The sequence below is a fragment of the Pelodiscus sinensis genome, chromosome 6 (genome assembly GCF_052426305.1).
Source record: "Pelodiscus sinensis isolate ZL-2025 chromosome 6, ASM5242630v1, whole genome shotgun sequence".
NCBI lineage: Eukaryota > Metazoa > Chordata > Testudines > Trionychidae > Pelodiscus > Pelodiscus sinensis.
The window spans coordinates 29,062,322-29,078,296 of record NC_143057.1 but is presented as its reverse complement, the minus strand read 5'-3'; the positions used below and the strand labels follow the sequence as shown (position 1 = coordinate 29,078,296).

Sequence of the window (15,975 nt, the reverse complement as noted above, 5' to 3'; positions counted from 1 at the left end):
ATCCACCATTAACACCCAGGAACAGAGATCTCCAGCCAGCAGAAGCTGCAGTTGTACATACTTGTAGAGGCATAGGTAAATACAGGCAGTCCCCGACTTACGTGGATCCGACTTATGTCGTATCCGCACTTACGAACGGGGCTTTTCTCGCCCCAGAGCTCGCGGGAGGCGGGACCGCCCAGAGCGCAGCGGTCCCACCACCGCGTCCTCCAGGGTGAGAAAAGCTGCTCCGGGTCTTCCTGGTGTGCTGGGGGGGGGCTCCCCAGCACAACAGGGAGACCTGAGCAAAGCCGCACAGGCGGTGGGACCCTGCTACCCGTGCGGCTTTGCTCCGGGGCAAAGGAGCAAAGCCGCATGGGCAGCGGGGTCCCGCCGCCTGTGCGGCTTTGGTCGGGTCTCCCTGCTGTGCTGGGGGGGGAGAGGGCGCAGCTAGTGCGCCCGCCCCCCCCAGCAGACCAGGCTTTTGTTGTGGGATGCCTGGGGTAGAGCAGCTGGGGTGCTGCCGGGTTGGTCCTGCAGGGACCTACCTGGCAGCCCAGCTGTTCTGTCACAGGAGTCCAGATTCAGCCGCTGTTGAAACTGATCAGTGGCTGATTCCAGGAAGCTGGGGGCAGAGCAACTCGGGCTTCCTGTAGTCAGCCGCTGATCAGTTTCAGCAGCGGCTGAATCTGGAGCCAGTTCCAACTTACATACAAATTCAACTTAAGAACAAACCTATAGTCCCTATCTTGTACGTAACCCGGGGACTGCCTGTATAGCAGTAGTGCCCTTCCAGTGGCTAATCCTGGGGAGCTGCCATTTTATTACACCCCCCCCTTCCCTGTCCCCGGTTAAGTGAATAAAAATTGGCTAAGTTAAAAGCAGCTGAAAGCAATAACTATAGGTAGCATTGTCAGCTCCATCTATAATTGGTTAATTGTGGTGTTAAGACACTGGGTACCTTAGTTGCAAGAGCCTGAAGTTTCAGCAGAATTAGTACTGTATTAGAATGTACTTGAAATAATATTGACAGTGAGTTAATGCTGAGGTTAATGGTAATTTAAGTTGGATAATAGATTCAAACTATGCAATTCAGGAGAGCTTTTACTGAAAAATCAATTGCTTGCTATATTAACAAACAACTCCAATAAAAATGCAAACTGTTTCTCTTGGAAATTGGTCAAATTTTTTGAAATGTAATTATCCTTTGTGGTATTTGGCATTAGTCTCTTTAGGATTTGAAAATATACTTTATGTAAGACACAAATAGATACTTAAGAGTAAAATGTCTTGTAGCTGAGAATTCAAGCAAGTGGAAAATGTGATGAGCATGTCTAATACACTGCAAGGGTTATGTATAGTACCCTACCAAAATCAGGTAGGGTACTGTACGTTTTAGTTTCACAGTCCTAGGATTTCAAAAATTGCAAGCGTCATTATTTCAGCTATTTAAATCTAAAATTACACCACCATGAAATTTCAGTGGTTCTGACCCCAAAAAGGAGTTTGGGGGAAGATGTCAGAAAATTATGGTGGGGCATTTGCAGTAGTGCTACCCTTATTTTTGCATTGCCTTCAGTGTTGGGAAGCTGGAGAGTGACAGCTGCTGGCCAGGAGTCCTGCTCTGAATGCAGAGCTGCTGCCAGCAGCTGCACAAGAGTAAGGATGGCACGGATTAATGTTGTCACTGTTATTACTTCACTGCTGTCTGCAGAGCTGTGATGAAAGAATGGCAGCTACTGAAGGCCAAAATGAATGGCATCAAGAAGATTTGGCTAGTGTGGGGTGTCCCTGTATGTAAAGACATACGCAGTGTTTTACTTTTGTCCTTGGATTCTTGCTAGCCACTATTACCGAAATTATCAGTTTGACATGTTTAGTACCATGTGCCTTGGAGGTGCATACCAACATTTCTGTTGGTTTTTATTGCATTAGAAATCGTAGAGGATCATTTGATTTTTTTTTTAAGCTTTTTCTCAACTTTAGAACATAAGAATGGCCGTACTGGGTCAGACCAAAGGTCCATCTAGCCCAGTAGCTTGTCTGCCGACAGTGGCCAATGCCAGGTGCCCCAGAGGGGGTGGACTGAAGACAATGATCAAGCCATTTGTCTTGTGCCATCTGTCTCCAGCCTCTGACAAACAGAGGCTAGGGACACCATTCCTACCCCCTGGCTAATAGCCTTTTATGGACCTAACCTCCATGAATTTATCTAACTTCTCTTTAAACTGTTATATTCCACAGGTTGACTATGTGCTGTGTGAAGAAGAACTTCCTTTTATTAGTTTTAAACCTTCTACCCATTCAATTCATTTGGTGTCCTCTAGTCCTTTATATTATGGGAACTAATGAAAAACTTTTCTTTATTCATCCTCTACACCACTCACGGATTTTATAGACCTCTATCATATCCCTCTTCAGTCTTCTCTTTCCTAAACTGAAGAGTCCCAGTCACTTTAACCTCTCCTCATATGGGACCCATTCCAAACTCCTGATCATTTTAGTTGCCCTTTTCTGAACCCTTTTCAAGGTCAAAATATCTTTTTTGAGGTGAGGAGACCACATCTGTACACAGTACTCAAGATGTGGGCGTACCATAGTTTTATACAGGGGCAGTAAGATATTCTGGGTCTTATTTTCTATCCTTTTCTTAATAATTCCTAACATTGTTTGCCTTTTTCACCGCCACAGCACACTGTGTGAACTTTTTCAGAGAACTATCCACGATAACGATCGACTAATTTGCCCGGTACCGGCGTTAGATTTATCGGTCTATAATTGCCGGGATCGCCTCTAGAGCACTTTTTAAATGTTGGTGTCACGTTAGCGATCTTCCATTCAGTAGGTACAGAAGCCGATTTAAGGGATAGATTACAAACCACAGTTAACAGTTCTGTAATTTCCCATTTGAGTTCTTTTAGAACCCTTGGGTGAATGCCATCCGCTCCAGGGGATTTGTTCACATTAAGTTTTTCTATTTGTTCCAAAACCTCCTCTAATGACACTTTAATCCAGGACAGTTCCTCAGATTCATCTCCCACAAAGGACGGTGCAGGTTTGGGAATCTTCCCCAATATCCTCAGTGGTGAAGACTGATGCGAAGAAGTCATTTAGCTTCTCCGCAATGGCTTTGTGGTCCTTCATTGCTCCTTTTGTATCTCTATTGTCTGGGGGGACCCACTGGTTTTTTAGCAGGCTTCCTGTTTCTAATGTACTTTAAAAACATTTTGCTTTTGTTTTTTGAGTTTTTGGCTAGCTGTTCCTTGAATGTCACAATAATTAAGCGGCAAGGGAAGACTTAATACACTTAAGCCATGTTAAAATTGGTACCTGCTTATCAAAAGCCTGATTTGTTTAAAAATACAGTTGTGTGACTCAAGACAGTTATCTCTTGTAACTTACAGCATGGAATACTGTCTGATATTTTTAAACTCTATTCTTTCTGTTAATCTGAATGCTGTTGCTTTATGTTTACACATTTACTTCTGTTAATCTTTACAGCTAACATATACAACAAATCTTGCTAATAGGCATTTGTGTATATTGCTTTGTAGCACTACTTTACTAGTGGTGTCATTGACTAATGGCAGAGGAAGATCAACAATTGCCCTTTTCCTGCTCTCACAATAGCATATTACTAGAACTGTAAAGATGGAATTGCATTCACCGTTATTACTTATGTTTATGATAGGGGCTGACTTCAGCAGTCATAGGCAACTCAAGTATTCTCTCATACTACAGAGGCTCAGCCTTCCCTTGGCAGGTTAGCAATAGGTACAGTTGAATTCCCAAGTCCTCTAGATGTCACCTTGGAGTGACCAGATCAGGGTGCAAGAGGCTGCCAGTATGCCGGATCTGGCCTGCAGCCGCCTCACTGGAACCCTTAGGCAGAGAACAGCCCATGCTGTAAAAAGCCAGCTGCTCTCAAAGGGAGAGGTGCAGCAAGGAATCCAACTGCTTCGGTCCCTGCTTGCACCGTTTCCTTGCTCTGCCTCCCCTGTCTTCTCCCCCCCCCCCCCCCCCCCGCCCCCAATGGTACTCGAGGGGACCTGGCTTTTAAGCTGGCTCCCCTGGCATGAGCTCCTGCTCCCCCTCTCCCCCGCCTCTCTCTGATAGAGGCAGCATCTAGTTGAGTCACTATTTGACTACCTGAGAACATATGCTTATTGGCTCATCGACTAGTCGCTTACATCCCTACCCCAGGTCACCACCCAAACTTTCTGCTTTGATCCATGTTACAGCTCCCTCTGAGACCTTGCACCACTTTTCCCCCATGCCAGAATCCTTTCCTGCACTCTTTACTCCCTCCTGGACCATGCACCCAAGCCCCTGTCCCAGATCACAGTCCCTGCCTTCATCCAAACTCTATCTCAAACCCCACACCTGCTCCTGCACCACAGTTCCCTACCCCAAACTGTTTTCTGCACCCAACCTCAGTCCCAGATCCCACACCCCATCCATAGAAATGCAGTCCTTGACTGCTTGTCAAAACGTTCAAGTGGGGGGTCCGCCCATTAAAAATTGCTTTCCCTGAACCAAATCCTGGTCCACTGGTCACTTGCATTCAGATCCTCTTTCTGAAAGAAACAGTACACCACAGCTTACCAATTACACCTTGGATCACCAATTTGCTTAACACACAGCATTTAGATTTGACAAAAACAAGAATAAATTAGTTTAATAACTAGAAAGAAAAAACCTGGTTACATGTAAAAGAAAAAATGCATACTAAAGCCTGAATTTAACATAAAAAGGTATTGTCTCATCTAATAAGGCACTGCTTAGCCCAAGTCCCTCTTGCAGTATTTTTCAACCAGGATGACTGACAGACTGTCCTTTTTGTAAGACCGACTGCCAGCAGACTTGATTTCCTTAGTTGAAGAATGCTGTGGTGTCTTCACGTCCCTAAATATTAGATTAATCATTTTTTTCACTAGTACATAAGATTCCGTTTACCCTCCCACTGTTAACCTTTTCTTGTTAAATTCTTACCCTGAAATCCCTGCAATTGCTTCTTTAGCATTTGACTTTATGCAAATAGACCCATTGTACGCAATACTCAGCCAGTGAGAGAGAGCTCCTACCTCCTGTCTGTTGGAACCTGCCTTAAGGCACATTGCTTCTGGGTGACCTCCCTTTAACTTCTAGTCTGAGTCATTGTCTATACTGCAGTTTTAGTGACAGGGCCTTGTCACCAAAACTTGGGCAGTGTAAATGCTGTTCGATACTCTCTGACAAAAAGCTTCTATTCTCCAGGAGCAGCCTTTGTTTTGTGATCAGGAGAGCACCCTTTACACTAGCATTTGCCTTGGCAAACCTTTGGGGTGGAGTTAAGCACCTGTGAAGTTGTATATTTTCAGTCATGCAAACAGGCATTTTTATATAGCTCTTTGTTGACCACTTCTTCTGAATTTTGATGTAGTTTGGCTCTTTGGTTTAAAAAGGCTGCCGACGCCTGTGCTAGACATTGAAAATCATGGACTGAACACAGACACTGGATTTATGTCATGGTACCGGGGCCCACATGCCACATCCAGACCATCGTGACTTTCTAAGCTGGGGCTCTAGGAAAATGTCCTGCAGCCCAGAAGGTGCTCAGGTAGTCTTTACTGTCTGTCGTGGCTCCACCTATTCTGCTTCTGGAAGTGCCATGGCCAAGGACTGCTGGCAAGCATGTCTCTGTGCTCCACTTGGTTGCTCCTGACTCCAGCACTTATCTTCACAGCTCCCATTGGCTGGAAACGCTGCCTACCTGAGTGCCCCAGTGTACCACTGGTCAGGAGCCTATGCTGGTAGGTGTAGGGTCTGGTCGGTAGGCACACAGCATCCCCTCCAGCACTCCAATCCCGTGCCCTAGGTCAGAAACCTCTCCTGCACCAAGCCCTGCGTCCTTTCTTGCACTCCAGTCCCTGCCTGGAGCTCCCTCTTGCACCCAAATTCCATCCCAGTAGCCGACCTACAAAAATTATTGCCTACCCCTTTCTTAGAATAAACAAACTGTACTCTATTAGCCCCCTCACTTGTTCGTATGACTGCAGTAGTTTTAACTGGCCACTTTGTTTAATAGTGCCTTCCAGTATGTGTTAACTACTAAAGCCAAACAGTCTGATCTTGCATTTTTCTGTGGTTCTGGGAGTCTCTTTCCCAGATGTGAAGAAGAGCTCCGTTCGGCTCAAAAGGTTGTCTCTCCAGCGGAAGTTGGGCCAATAAGATATTTCATCACCCACTTTCTCTTAAAACTCAATAAAGCATATGAGAAGTGTTAAGTAAAATCCTCCTGAAGGGATACAACTTCAATAGAATCATGAACAGTGCTTTTAGAATGCTTTTTAATTAAGCAAGCCATGCTTAAAAAACTTGGAGAACAAATGAAACCAGTGTGGTATGTGGTTTTTTTTTTTTAAAAACCTTTAAAACTTCTATTTGAACTAAAATTGAATTACACACTTGAATCATCCTTTATACATCTGAGGAAAATTGCTTTTAATAGGATTACATGGAAGTAACATTACTGACACAGAGGCTTAGCTTTCAGGTAAAGGGAGCTCTTTTCAAAACTCTTAACTTTTCTTGTAGTTAGTCTCTAATGCAGTTTGTGGCTGTAAGAACAATCACTTGGAATGAGAAGCTTTTTGCTAAATACTAGTTGAACAAAATTATGGTAAGCAAGGAAGAAGACAATGACTATAGTCAGGGCTCGCTGAGCGGCGGTGAGCCCCGCTCGCCAGCCGCACGGTTCTGTGCTGTGCACATGTGTAGATCATTCTGCATATGGGCAGATTGCCCCGGCTCTTCCGGGGGTATAATCTACTCGCCCCGGGCAAGTAGATTACATTGTTTGTCAAGCCCTGACCATAGTTATCACTCTTCTATTTCTATATTTGTCTATTGGTACTAGTGATCAGAAGTAGTTAATAGTTCTGACCAGGCCTACCACCATTAATTTTAACTAGCCTGTAGAGAAGGGGAGGAGAGTGGCAGGAATTCTGACTTCATAAGGGAGTGGTCACTTTTTTGGGTGCTAATGCCAGTCATCTTCTGATTTTCTACTTGTAGATTAGATCAGTGGTTCCTAACCCCTCTTGTGTATGGACCCCTTTTCAATCTGTTAAAATCTTATAGGTCCATGTCCTTGGAGGAGGAAAAGACAAGTACAAGGAAAGTAAGGATCGGGCCCTTATTTTTAAACTTTCCATGGCTCCCCTGCAGTACCATTTTTTGGACCACAAGGGATCTGTGGACCACAGGTTGGGGACCTCTGGATTAGTTGACATTTTTCTTTGGGGAAACTATGACTGGCCTTAGTTGGGGAAACTATGACTTATCACTAGGTAGCTGGCTCAAATTGCGAGTTTAATGATTTACTACAGGTTGGACCTCGCTGGTCTGGCACCCTCAGGACCCGATTGGTCCTGAGCGAGAGGATTTGCTAGAGCAGGGGAGGTCCCTCCTCTCCTGACCCAGTCTGCCACTGGATTAGGGCACCTACCTGCCCCTGCTGCTGCCGCCGCAGCCCACCGGAGCTCTATAGATGCTGCTGGCCCTGCTGAAGTCGCGGCCTTAGTACCATGGCTAGAGTTGTGCAGCCAGGGCAGAGTGTCCTGGGTGTCACTGGGGCAAGAACTCCCTGTTGGTGTCTCCTGTTCTGTTGCTCCCCCACACACTAGGGCTCCTGACTGAGTCACTGGTGCTCTCTATGGCATTTCTGCCTCACTGTCAGACCTCCGTGGTCCAGGAACATTTGGGGTCGGTGCTGGACAATGGATGTTGCTGGACCAGGGAGACGTGGTTAAGGGAGTTACAACTTGTGCTACTAACTCTGATGATGATGTTTTTTCTACTTTGCTATATAGTACATCAGAAATCTTGCCAGAATTTTGGGTAAAAGACAGTGGTTCACTTAAGCCGACACACACATGAGAGAATCTATTTTGAAGAGTGAATTTGTTTATGCAAAATAGTCATACTTCACAATTACCTACAGCAATGGTCCCCAACCTTTTGGGCCAGCTGGGGGGCGGGGCCACTCATGCTGGGCACCTGGGGGCGGGGCAGCGCACCCACGGGCCGTCACTGCCCATACGCCATGGGCCTGGTCCATATGCTGCGTGCCCGGGGGCCACAGTTGCTCATACGCCACGTGCCGGGTGCTGGCACCACACTCCGGGGCTGGTGCTGCTCCTGTGTCGGGGGCAGGGCTGGCCCTGATCACTTGGCGGGCGCACAGAAATGGCCCGGCAGGTGCCATGGCGCCCGCGGGCACCGCGTTGGGGACCACTGACCTAGAGATACCAAATTTTGCATAAGCAATCCTGCTACTTAAATTAGCTGAATGCACTAGGGATGTAAGTGACTAGTTGTTATGTTTATTGGATAGTTGAGTAGTGATGTGACTACTCGCTCCCTCTCCTTGCTGCCTGTTTGAGAGGCAGTGGGAGGGTGGGGGAAGAGCCAGTGGTGGTGAGGGAGCTGGCTTCAAAGTTGGTTCCTCCCAGCACAGTTTTCAAGGGTGGGGGGCCCAGCAGGGAAATGTTCAGTCCCTGCTTGCGTTGGTCTGACTGCTGTGCCTCTCCCTTGGAAATGTGGCAAGAGCTGTGGGGCTCTTGCTACAATAAAGTGAGAAGCAGTGTGGGGAATCAAGTGGTGGGCTCTTACTATGTTTCAAAGGTAGAGGCACAGCAAGGATAGCGAGCGCTCTATCCTTTATTGACTAATCAAGTAGTTGATGGCAATTCCATCGATTGCTCAATATGTTGATTAATCAAAATTTAACATCTTTAGAATGCACTACTTCTTACACTGGAGTATGCTGGATGAAAGGTTTAAATAATTATTTTTGTTTTTCATTGGGGGGGGGGGGGGAAGGAATAGAGAGTAAGACAGAGGATACCTTATTGCCTCTATATAAATCCATGGTACACCCTCATCTTGAATATTGTATACAGGTGTGATTGCCTCATCCCCCCCAAAAGACACGTCGGCATTGGAAAGGGTTCAGAAAAGGGCAACCAAATGATTAGGGAGTTTGGAATGGGTGCCATATAAAGAGCGATTAGAAGTCTTGGACTTTTCAGCTTAAAAAAGAGGAGACTAAGGGGGGATATGATAGAGGTTTATAAAATCACAACTGGTATGGAAGAAGTGAATAAGGAAGAGTTATTTGCTTGTTCACATAACATAAAAACTAGGAGTCACTAGATGAAATTAGTAGGTGGCAGGTTTAAAACAAAAGGAAGTTTTTCTTCATACAGCACACAGTCAACCTGTGGAACTCCTTGCCAGAGCATGTTGTGAAAACCCAGGTCTTTAACAGGGTTCAAGAAAGAACTGGATAAATTCATGGAGGATAGGTCCATCAATACTTATTAGCCAGGATGGGTTGGAATGGTGCCCTAGCTTCTGTTTGTCAGAGGCTGGAAGCATATGGCAGGAGAGGGATCACTTGATTACCTGCTTCTGTTCAATCTCTGGGGCATCTAATGTTGGCCACTGTTGGAAGAGCGGATGCTGAGCTAGATGGAACTTTGGTCTGACTAAGTATGGCCATTCTTATGTCATGACTTATTAAAATTCATGAATAATTTGCTAACAATTAAAATCGAGTTGCCTATTCTACTGTTGTTTTAGTGCAAAGATAATTTTTACTGTTATAAATCAAATAATTCAAAAGTTATTTATTATAATTAGTCAATGAAATTAATATTGTTTGAAGTTGAAATCCTACAAATGTAAAGCTGTTTTACTTCCCTTTTTCAAGCACATTAATAAATTCTATTGCATATATTTGATTTCTTGAACTTTCCTATAAGTGTAATCTATGTAAAATGACTTTCTCTGGTCTCCTGCTTAGTGTTCAAATATTTGTACACATTCTATATATAGGGATGTTAGAAAGCAGTTATTTTAATAATCATGTAACCGCTAAATTTCTAAGCGGTTACATCAGGGGTTGGGCAAAAGTGTCTCCATCGGCCAGATCTAGCCCACCAAGCGGGTTTATCTGGCCTGTGGATGCCCTGCTGCTCTCCTACCCCCAGGCAAATTAGAGCCTGGGTATGGGAGAGTGTGCAATGTTCCCTCCCCCACCAGCAGCATGTGACGCTTAGTTAACAACCAGATTTGACTCTTAGTGCTGCGTGCCCCATGCAGGAGGGAGGGAGGGAGGGAGGAAGAGGCTTCCCTGGTTTCTTCCACCCTCAGGCCCTAATTGATGTGAAACTTCCTCCCACCTTTAGGGGCACGGGTACCTAGAGGGAACTGCCAGCTGTTCAGAACAGCTGACAGTTCTCTTGGGGGGTGGGTGGGCAAAGACTTCACTCATTCCCCCTACCCCCAGGCTAATCCGGTTCTGTGGGCAGGGAAACATGGAAGTGTCCTGGCCGTGCCCCTTCTGCCCAAGGTGCTCTGCCCCTTCTGGTGTGACCCAGGTCCACTTCACAAATTTCTGAAGTGAGTTACATGGTTACTCATTGCCCCTAGTGGTGGCAGACAGCCAGTATGCTCCCAGCTCCACTTCTGGGGAGCCGCCTGCCATCCTGTGCAGATGCCTCTGTATTAGAGACAGTAGTGCAGGGTGGCAGGCAGCTCCCCTATGTGCTCTTCATTGAAAACTGGGACTGAGCCAGCCTGCTAGTCCAAGTTTCAAATGCAGATCACACACAGGTTTGTTACAGTTAAGTGGGACTATTAAGTTTTTTGGTTATCAATTGAACAGCTAGCTGACTAGCTGTTAACACTCCTCATTCTAGGGATGTTAAAATGCATTTAATTATGTAATTGTGTAACTGCTGAAAATTTCAGTGGTTTCACATGGGTGGGAGGAGGCGGGAACTGGTGCAGGCTGGGCACCTCCCTCTTGTGCTGCTGCCTGATACAGAGGCAGCAGCACAGGGGAGGGACCTGTGTGTATCTATGCATGCAAAACCAATGAGGCAAGGCTCATCTGTTAACGGTGTACTCAGTACTTTTGTCTCTATTGCAAAGTCATAGTAATCCTTAGAGAAGAGTATAGTTCCCATAAAGAGCAGTGAGGCTAAAATAAGTATGATACATTTGTCTCCGTGACCTACCTCGGCAGGGGGAGACATAGCACGCAAGATCGCTTAGCATTCTGTGTCATGAGGCTGTTGGATAGGAATTCGGCAGTTTTGCAAGGTAGAGCTTGCAGGCTGTTCTAGTTCGCAAATATTGTTAACCTCATTTACTTCTATTAGTTTAATTGGTCCAAGAGATGCCATTGTCAGTAAATACAGCAAATGGAAGAACTCTGATTAACCCTCTGAAGAAATTGAATCTGTTGCATCAGCAAGGTGCCCAGAAATAGATGTTTGTCTTGACCAGTGCTCTCGGTTTAACTCTCCCTTTATGCTTGGCTCCTCATTTTGGGAAAAAAAAGCCAACCACCAAGATTCTTCTAGAGACTTCATTATGTTTTAATGCTCTAGTTCTGTATACAAGTTCTTTATCTTGGATAATACTTAGAAACAAATTTCAACTCTGTTATAGCAGCCACCTGGGCTATTCACTGAAACATTTTTGAGTTATGACCCACGATCTCCACCCTCCTTTACCTTCGTGTCTTTAGAGATGCTAATAGACTTCAGGAAAGGGAGAATGCTGTAAGGCAGGGGTGGGGAACCTAAGACCCAGGGGGCAGATGTGGCCCCAGCTTGCCTGGACCTGGTCCCCAAGGCTCAAGACTCTCCCTCCAGCATTGTGAAGGCCGTGCTGACACTGCAGCCTCTCTGCCACTTCTGCGCGGGTCTGGAGCATACAAAATTTACTAGGGTGGGCCTGCCTAGGCTCTGGTGTGCTAGGGGGAATGTGGGGAGTGTCTTTCTCCTTTAGTCCACTGCCACATCAGTGAAGGTTTTGGTGGGGGGGGGTTGCTTCTCATTTGTGTGCGGCCCCTGACTGATTTTTTTCTTCTGAGAGTCAGCATTGGCTCCTGGCCCAAAAAAGTTTCCCACCCCTGCTCTAAACAGTAATTCTAATGTGATATCTCACTTGCAAGGAAGCCTTTACACAACAAAATAGTTGAAAATTCTGCTGAAGTTCATCAATCACAGAAATGTTGGGTTGGAAAGGACCTGGAGAGGTCATCTTGTCCAGCCCCTTCTGGTGAGTGAGGACCAAAATAGACCATATCTATTGTTGGGATTTTGTCTAACCTGTTCTTAAACCTCCAATTAAGGGGATTCAACAGCCTCTTGGAAGCCTCTTCCAATATATAAAACTATCCTGCAAACCATCCTGACTGCAAATAGCCTTCAGTGGATGTGGAGAACAGCCTTTATAATAACCCTTCGCACATTTGAAGATTTATCCGACACTCTCAGCTATCTTGTTTTAAGATTAAACATACTAAGTTCTTGTTTGATTTTTCCTCATAGTCAGGTTTTCTGAACCTTTTATTTGTTACTCTCTTCTCACCAGTCCACATGCTAAAATGTGATGCCCTGAACTGTGACCCAGTACTCCAGCTGAGGCCTCACCAGTGCTAAATAGAATGGGCCATTGCCTGCCATATCTTGCATATTAACAGAATGTTAGTCTTTTTTGCAGATACCTCACACTGACTCACATCTGATTTGTGATCCATTATATCCCCTGGATTCCCTTTAGCACTACTACCACTTATCCAGTTAGTCTCCATTTTGTAATTGTGCATTTGATTTGATTTTCTTCCCAAAGTGTAGAATGTTTGACTTGTCATTGTGTGAATTTTCATCTAATTCATATCCGGTCAATTCTCCAGTTAATCAAGGTTGTTCTGCATTGCAGTCCTGTCTGCTTAGTGCTTGCAACTCCTCCTGTGCTTGATGTGATCCACAAAGGTTAAGTGTACATTCCAGTCCATTATTCAAGTCATTAGTGAAAAAGCTGAATGGTACTAGACCCAGGACAGACACTTGTGGGCACCCCAAAAGATATGCCCTCCCAGTTTGACAGTAAATAATTGATAACTCCAAGTGTTGTCTTTCTCGACCAGTTTTGCAACATATAATAGTAACTTCATCTGGAGCACATTTACTTAGTTAGCTTATGAGAATGAAAGAACTATATTACAAAGCCTTACTAAAACCAAGGTATGTTGCGTCTACTGTTTCACCTTTTCTTCCAGGCCAGTAATCCATCCTGTTAAGGAAATGAGATGGCTTGGCAACATTTGTTCTTGGTAAATCCATGCTGGCTATTCCTTAAGAACCCAAAGGATAATAGCATTTTGAGTTGACTGTTAAAAATTAGGTTTAAACCTGAGCATTAAAAAAGTCAGCCTAATTTTGCTCAGATGTGTAGGCTCTGGGGTGTTGGAATGAGGGATTTGGGTGTGGGAAGGGGTGAGAGGTGAAAGCTCTGAGAGGAAATCTGGATGCAGGAGGAGGTGGAGAAGGGGACACTGGGTCAGGGAGAGAGCTTCGGGTCGGGCAGTGTTGGGGTCAGATGTAGAGTTAGGGTACTCAGCAAGCCACAGGCTTGTGGACATGAGGGTGCAGGAATTTGGGTTAGGGTATGTGAGTGGCTCAGGGCAGGGGGTTCCAGTGTATGATAGGTTCGGATAGAGGGGAAGGGGGAGTGCAGGAGTATTACGATGCTGTGGGCAGAGCGGGGCTTGGCGCCAATTGGGGGTTAGTTGGCCAGGCTTCATTTTTAAATAAAATACTATGTCAAACAAAAAGTTTCTGCATTGTCTTTATTTCTGAGAAGGGCAGGGAACCTGATTTGAGTCGGGTCACTGACCCACAGAAAAGTCAGTTGGGGCCACACAAGTGAGATGCAAAATAAAAACTCATGCAAAAGCCTCACTAATGTTGCCCCAACTGTGCTGGTGGGAGCAGGGGACATGGTATTGGGGAAGAGTGGCAGGGTGCCAATGAGGGCTGGGGCAAGGGACAAGGGGGGCAGTAGGTTCCGGGGCAAGGGCCTGGGACAGAAGACAGGGTGTCAGTGGAGGCAAGGGACAGGGTGCCAGTGGGAGCAGAGTGCCAGTGGGAACAGGTGTCAGGGTGTTGGCTGGGGCAGGGAATCCTCAGCACACTCTTCGACAGAGGCAGCAGGGTGTATGTGGGGGGTGGGAGGGGGAAGCAACTAGTTGAGTCACTAAGTGGACTAATTGCTTACATCCCCACACTTGATACAGGTGAGTTCCTCACTAGAACTGTGAAGGCCCCTGTACATCTTTCACTTTTTCCTCTAATTATAACCTTTCATAAAAAGTGTTTCTTTTTACTGCTTTTGTGGTTATCTGCTTATTTTATGAAATTGTGTGCCAGTCAAATATGAAGCCTAAGATACTGATTTGCTGCTTTGGAAAGGTTGGTAAAGGGTGAATTGTGGAGTTATATACAATATAGTGATTGTCAATAAAACTGTTTCCTCACGCTGAACCACATAACGGTATCAGAGACAATATAGTTATGGTCTGCATTTTGAGTAGGAAGTAACTGGAGTATCTCAGATACTGCACAGTAAGGTCCAAATCTTGCAAGGATGCACGTGCATAGTTTTTATGTCCGTGAGTAATTATATTGGATTAAATCTTTATCCCATTGAATTTGTGTTTTATTGTTGACTTCTACGTGATCATTGGTTTTGTAGTTTTTCTTGCAGTGATAAAAAATGTGCTTGACAATTTTCTATTGTATGGAAACATTGCTAAGATTTTTCTCCTAGATGGGGCTCTGCAAAATAAAATATTTTTTTTTGACAGCTGGAAGATGGACATACTTTATTTGATTACAACGTTGGACTAAATGACATAGTTCAGCTTTTGATACGGACTGAGTCTGATGCTCCTACCACTTCCTTGACTAATAAGGATGGAGAAGTCAATCCTTGTGCTATTGCCAACTGTAAGAACAAAGTCAAGAGAACAACAGGGAGTGGATCGCCCAATCAGCCATCTACATCAGCTCGCTCATTTCTCATTGATCCTGGCATTGGATTGTATAAGGTATTTGCAAGTTTTGAAAATAGAAATCATCTTGTTTTGAAGTTTCCAGGTTCAGTTCTACAGCTTATATAGGCAAAGATTCTTGAGAAACGCTATTGTGTTTAATATTACATTTAAGTCCGAGTGGTCTGTACTCCTTAAAGGTTAAGCATGTATACAAGTATTGGGAGAATCAGGGCCAGTTGTACTATCCAGATTAAACAAATCTCTAAATAAAGTAGTTGGTTAAAAGATCTACTACAGCAAGCAGGTTCATTAGATAAACTTCTCTGTTTGGGGATTTAGGTGTTTGGATTATGATGCCGAAGTTTCTGATCGAAGAATGAGGAAAAACCTGGTCTCTTTCTCATCTCATCCCATTTCATCTGAAAGCCTTTTTCCTTTGATGCCTTGTTCTTGGCCATCTCCTTAACAGATGGCCACCTGTAGCACATCCACTGTCTGGGAGAAAGACTCGTTACCCAGAAGTGTTCCCACTGCTGTGACCTGAAACCCAAAACTAGAAAAAACAGGGACACTAGATTGGTTCCTAGAACCATCACAAACTATGATCCTAACAACCAATGCCTCCCTAATTGGTTGGGAAATGCATCTACATGAATACAAAGGGAAAATGGTTGTCAACCAAACTTATTTTATACATCAGTCTCTTAGAGGAATGACTAGTCTGCAACGTCTGCCAACATCCTTCTCTCTTGTCTAACAGTTTACCATAAGAATGATGATGTATAATCTTGCCTTCATATAATACATCCATAGGCAGGGTGGAGTGAGGTCCCACTTACTATGCATGGAGTTGATCAAACTGTGAAACTGGTATATTGAAATTGCATCTCAATTTCAGCTTCATACCATTTGGGACAGCAGAATACCACCATGGACACACTAAGCAAGACATTCTTGCATGATTACAAGCGAGAGCTGGATATATGAGCATTTCATCCAATATTTAACTAGTGGGGCCATGCGAACATAGATCTCTTTTTCACTCAGCAGAATTCCTGTTGCCCTCAATTATGTTAGTGAGCCTGGCATGCAGATTG

The 15,975-nt window shown here is 44.8% G+C and overlaps 1 protein-coding gene across 2 annotated transcripts in view; it reads left to right on the top strand.

Annotated features, from left to right (window-relative positions):
• UHRF2 (ubiquitin like with PHD and ring finger domains 2) overlaps nucleotides 1-15,975 on the top strand; it is a 145,002-nt gene that overhangs the window by 10,537 nt on the left and 118,490 nt on the right. For both annotated transcript variants that reach the window (XM_089779214.1, XM_075931614.2), the window contains exon 2: nucleotides 14,690-14,932. In XM_089779214.1, coding sequence (XP_089635340.1) covers nucleotides 14,690-14,932 — 243 coding nt within the window. The remainder of the gene's footprint in view (nucleotides 1-14,689; nucleotides 14,933-15,975) is intronic.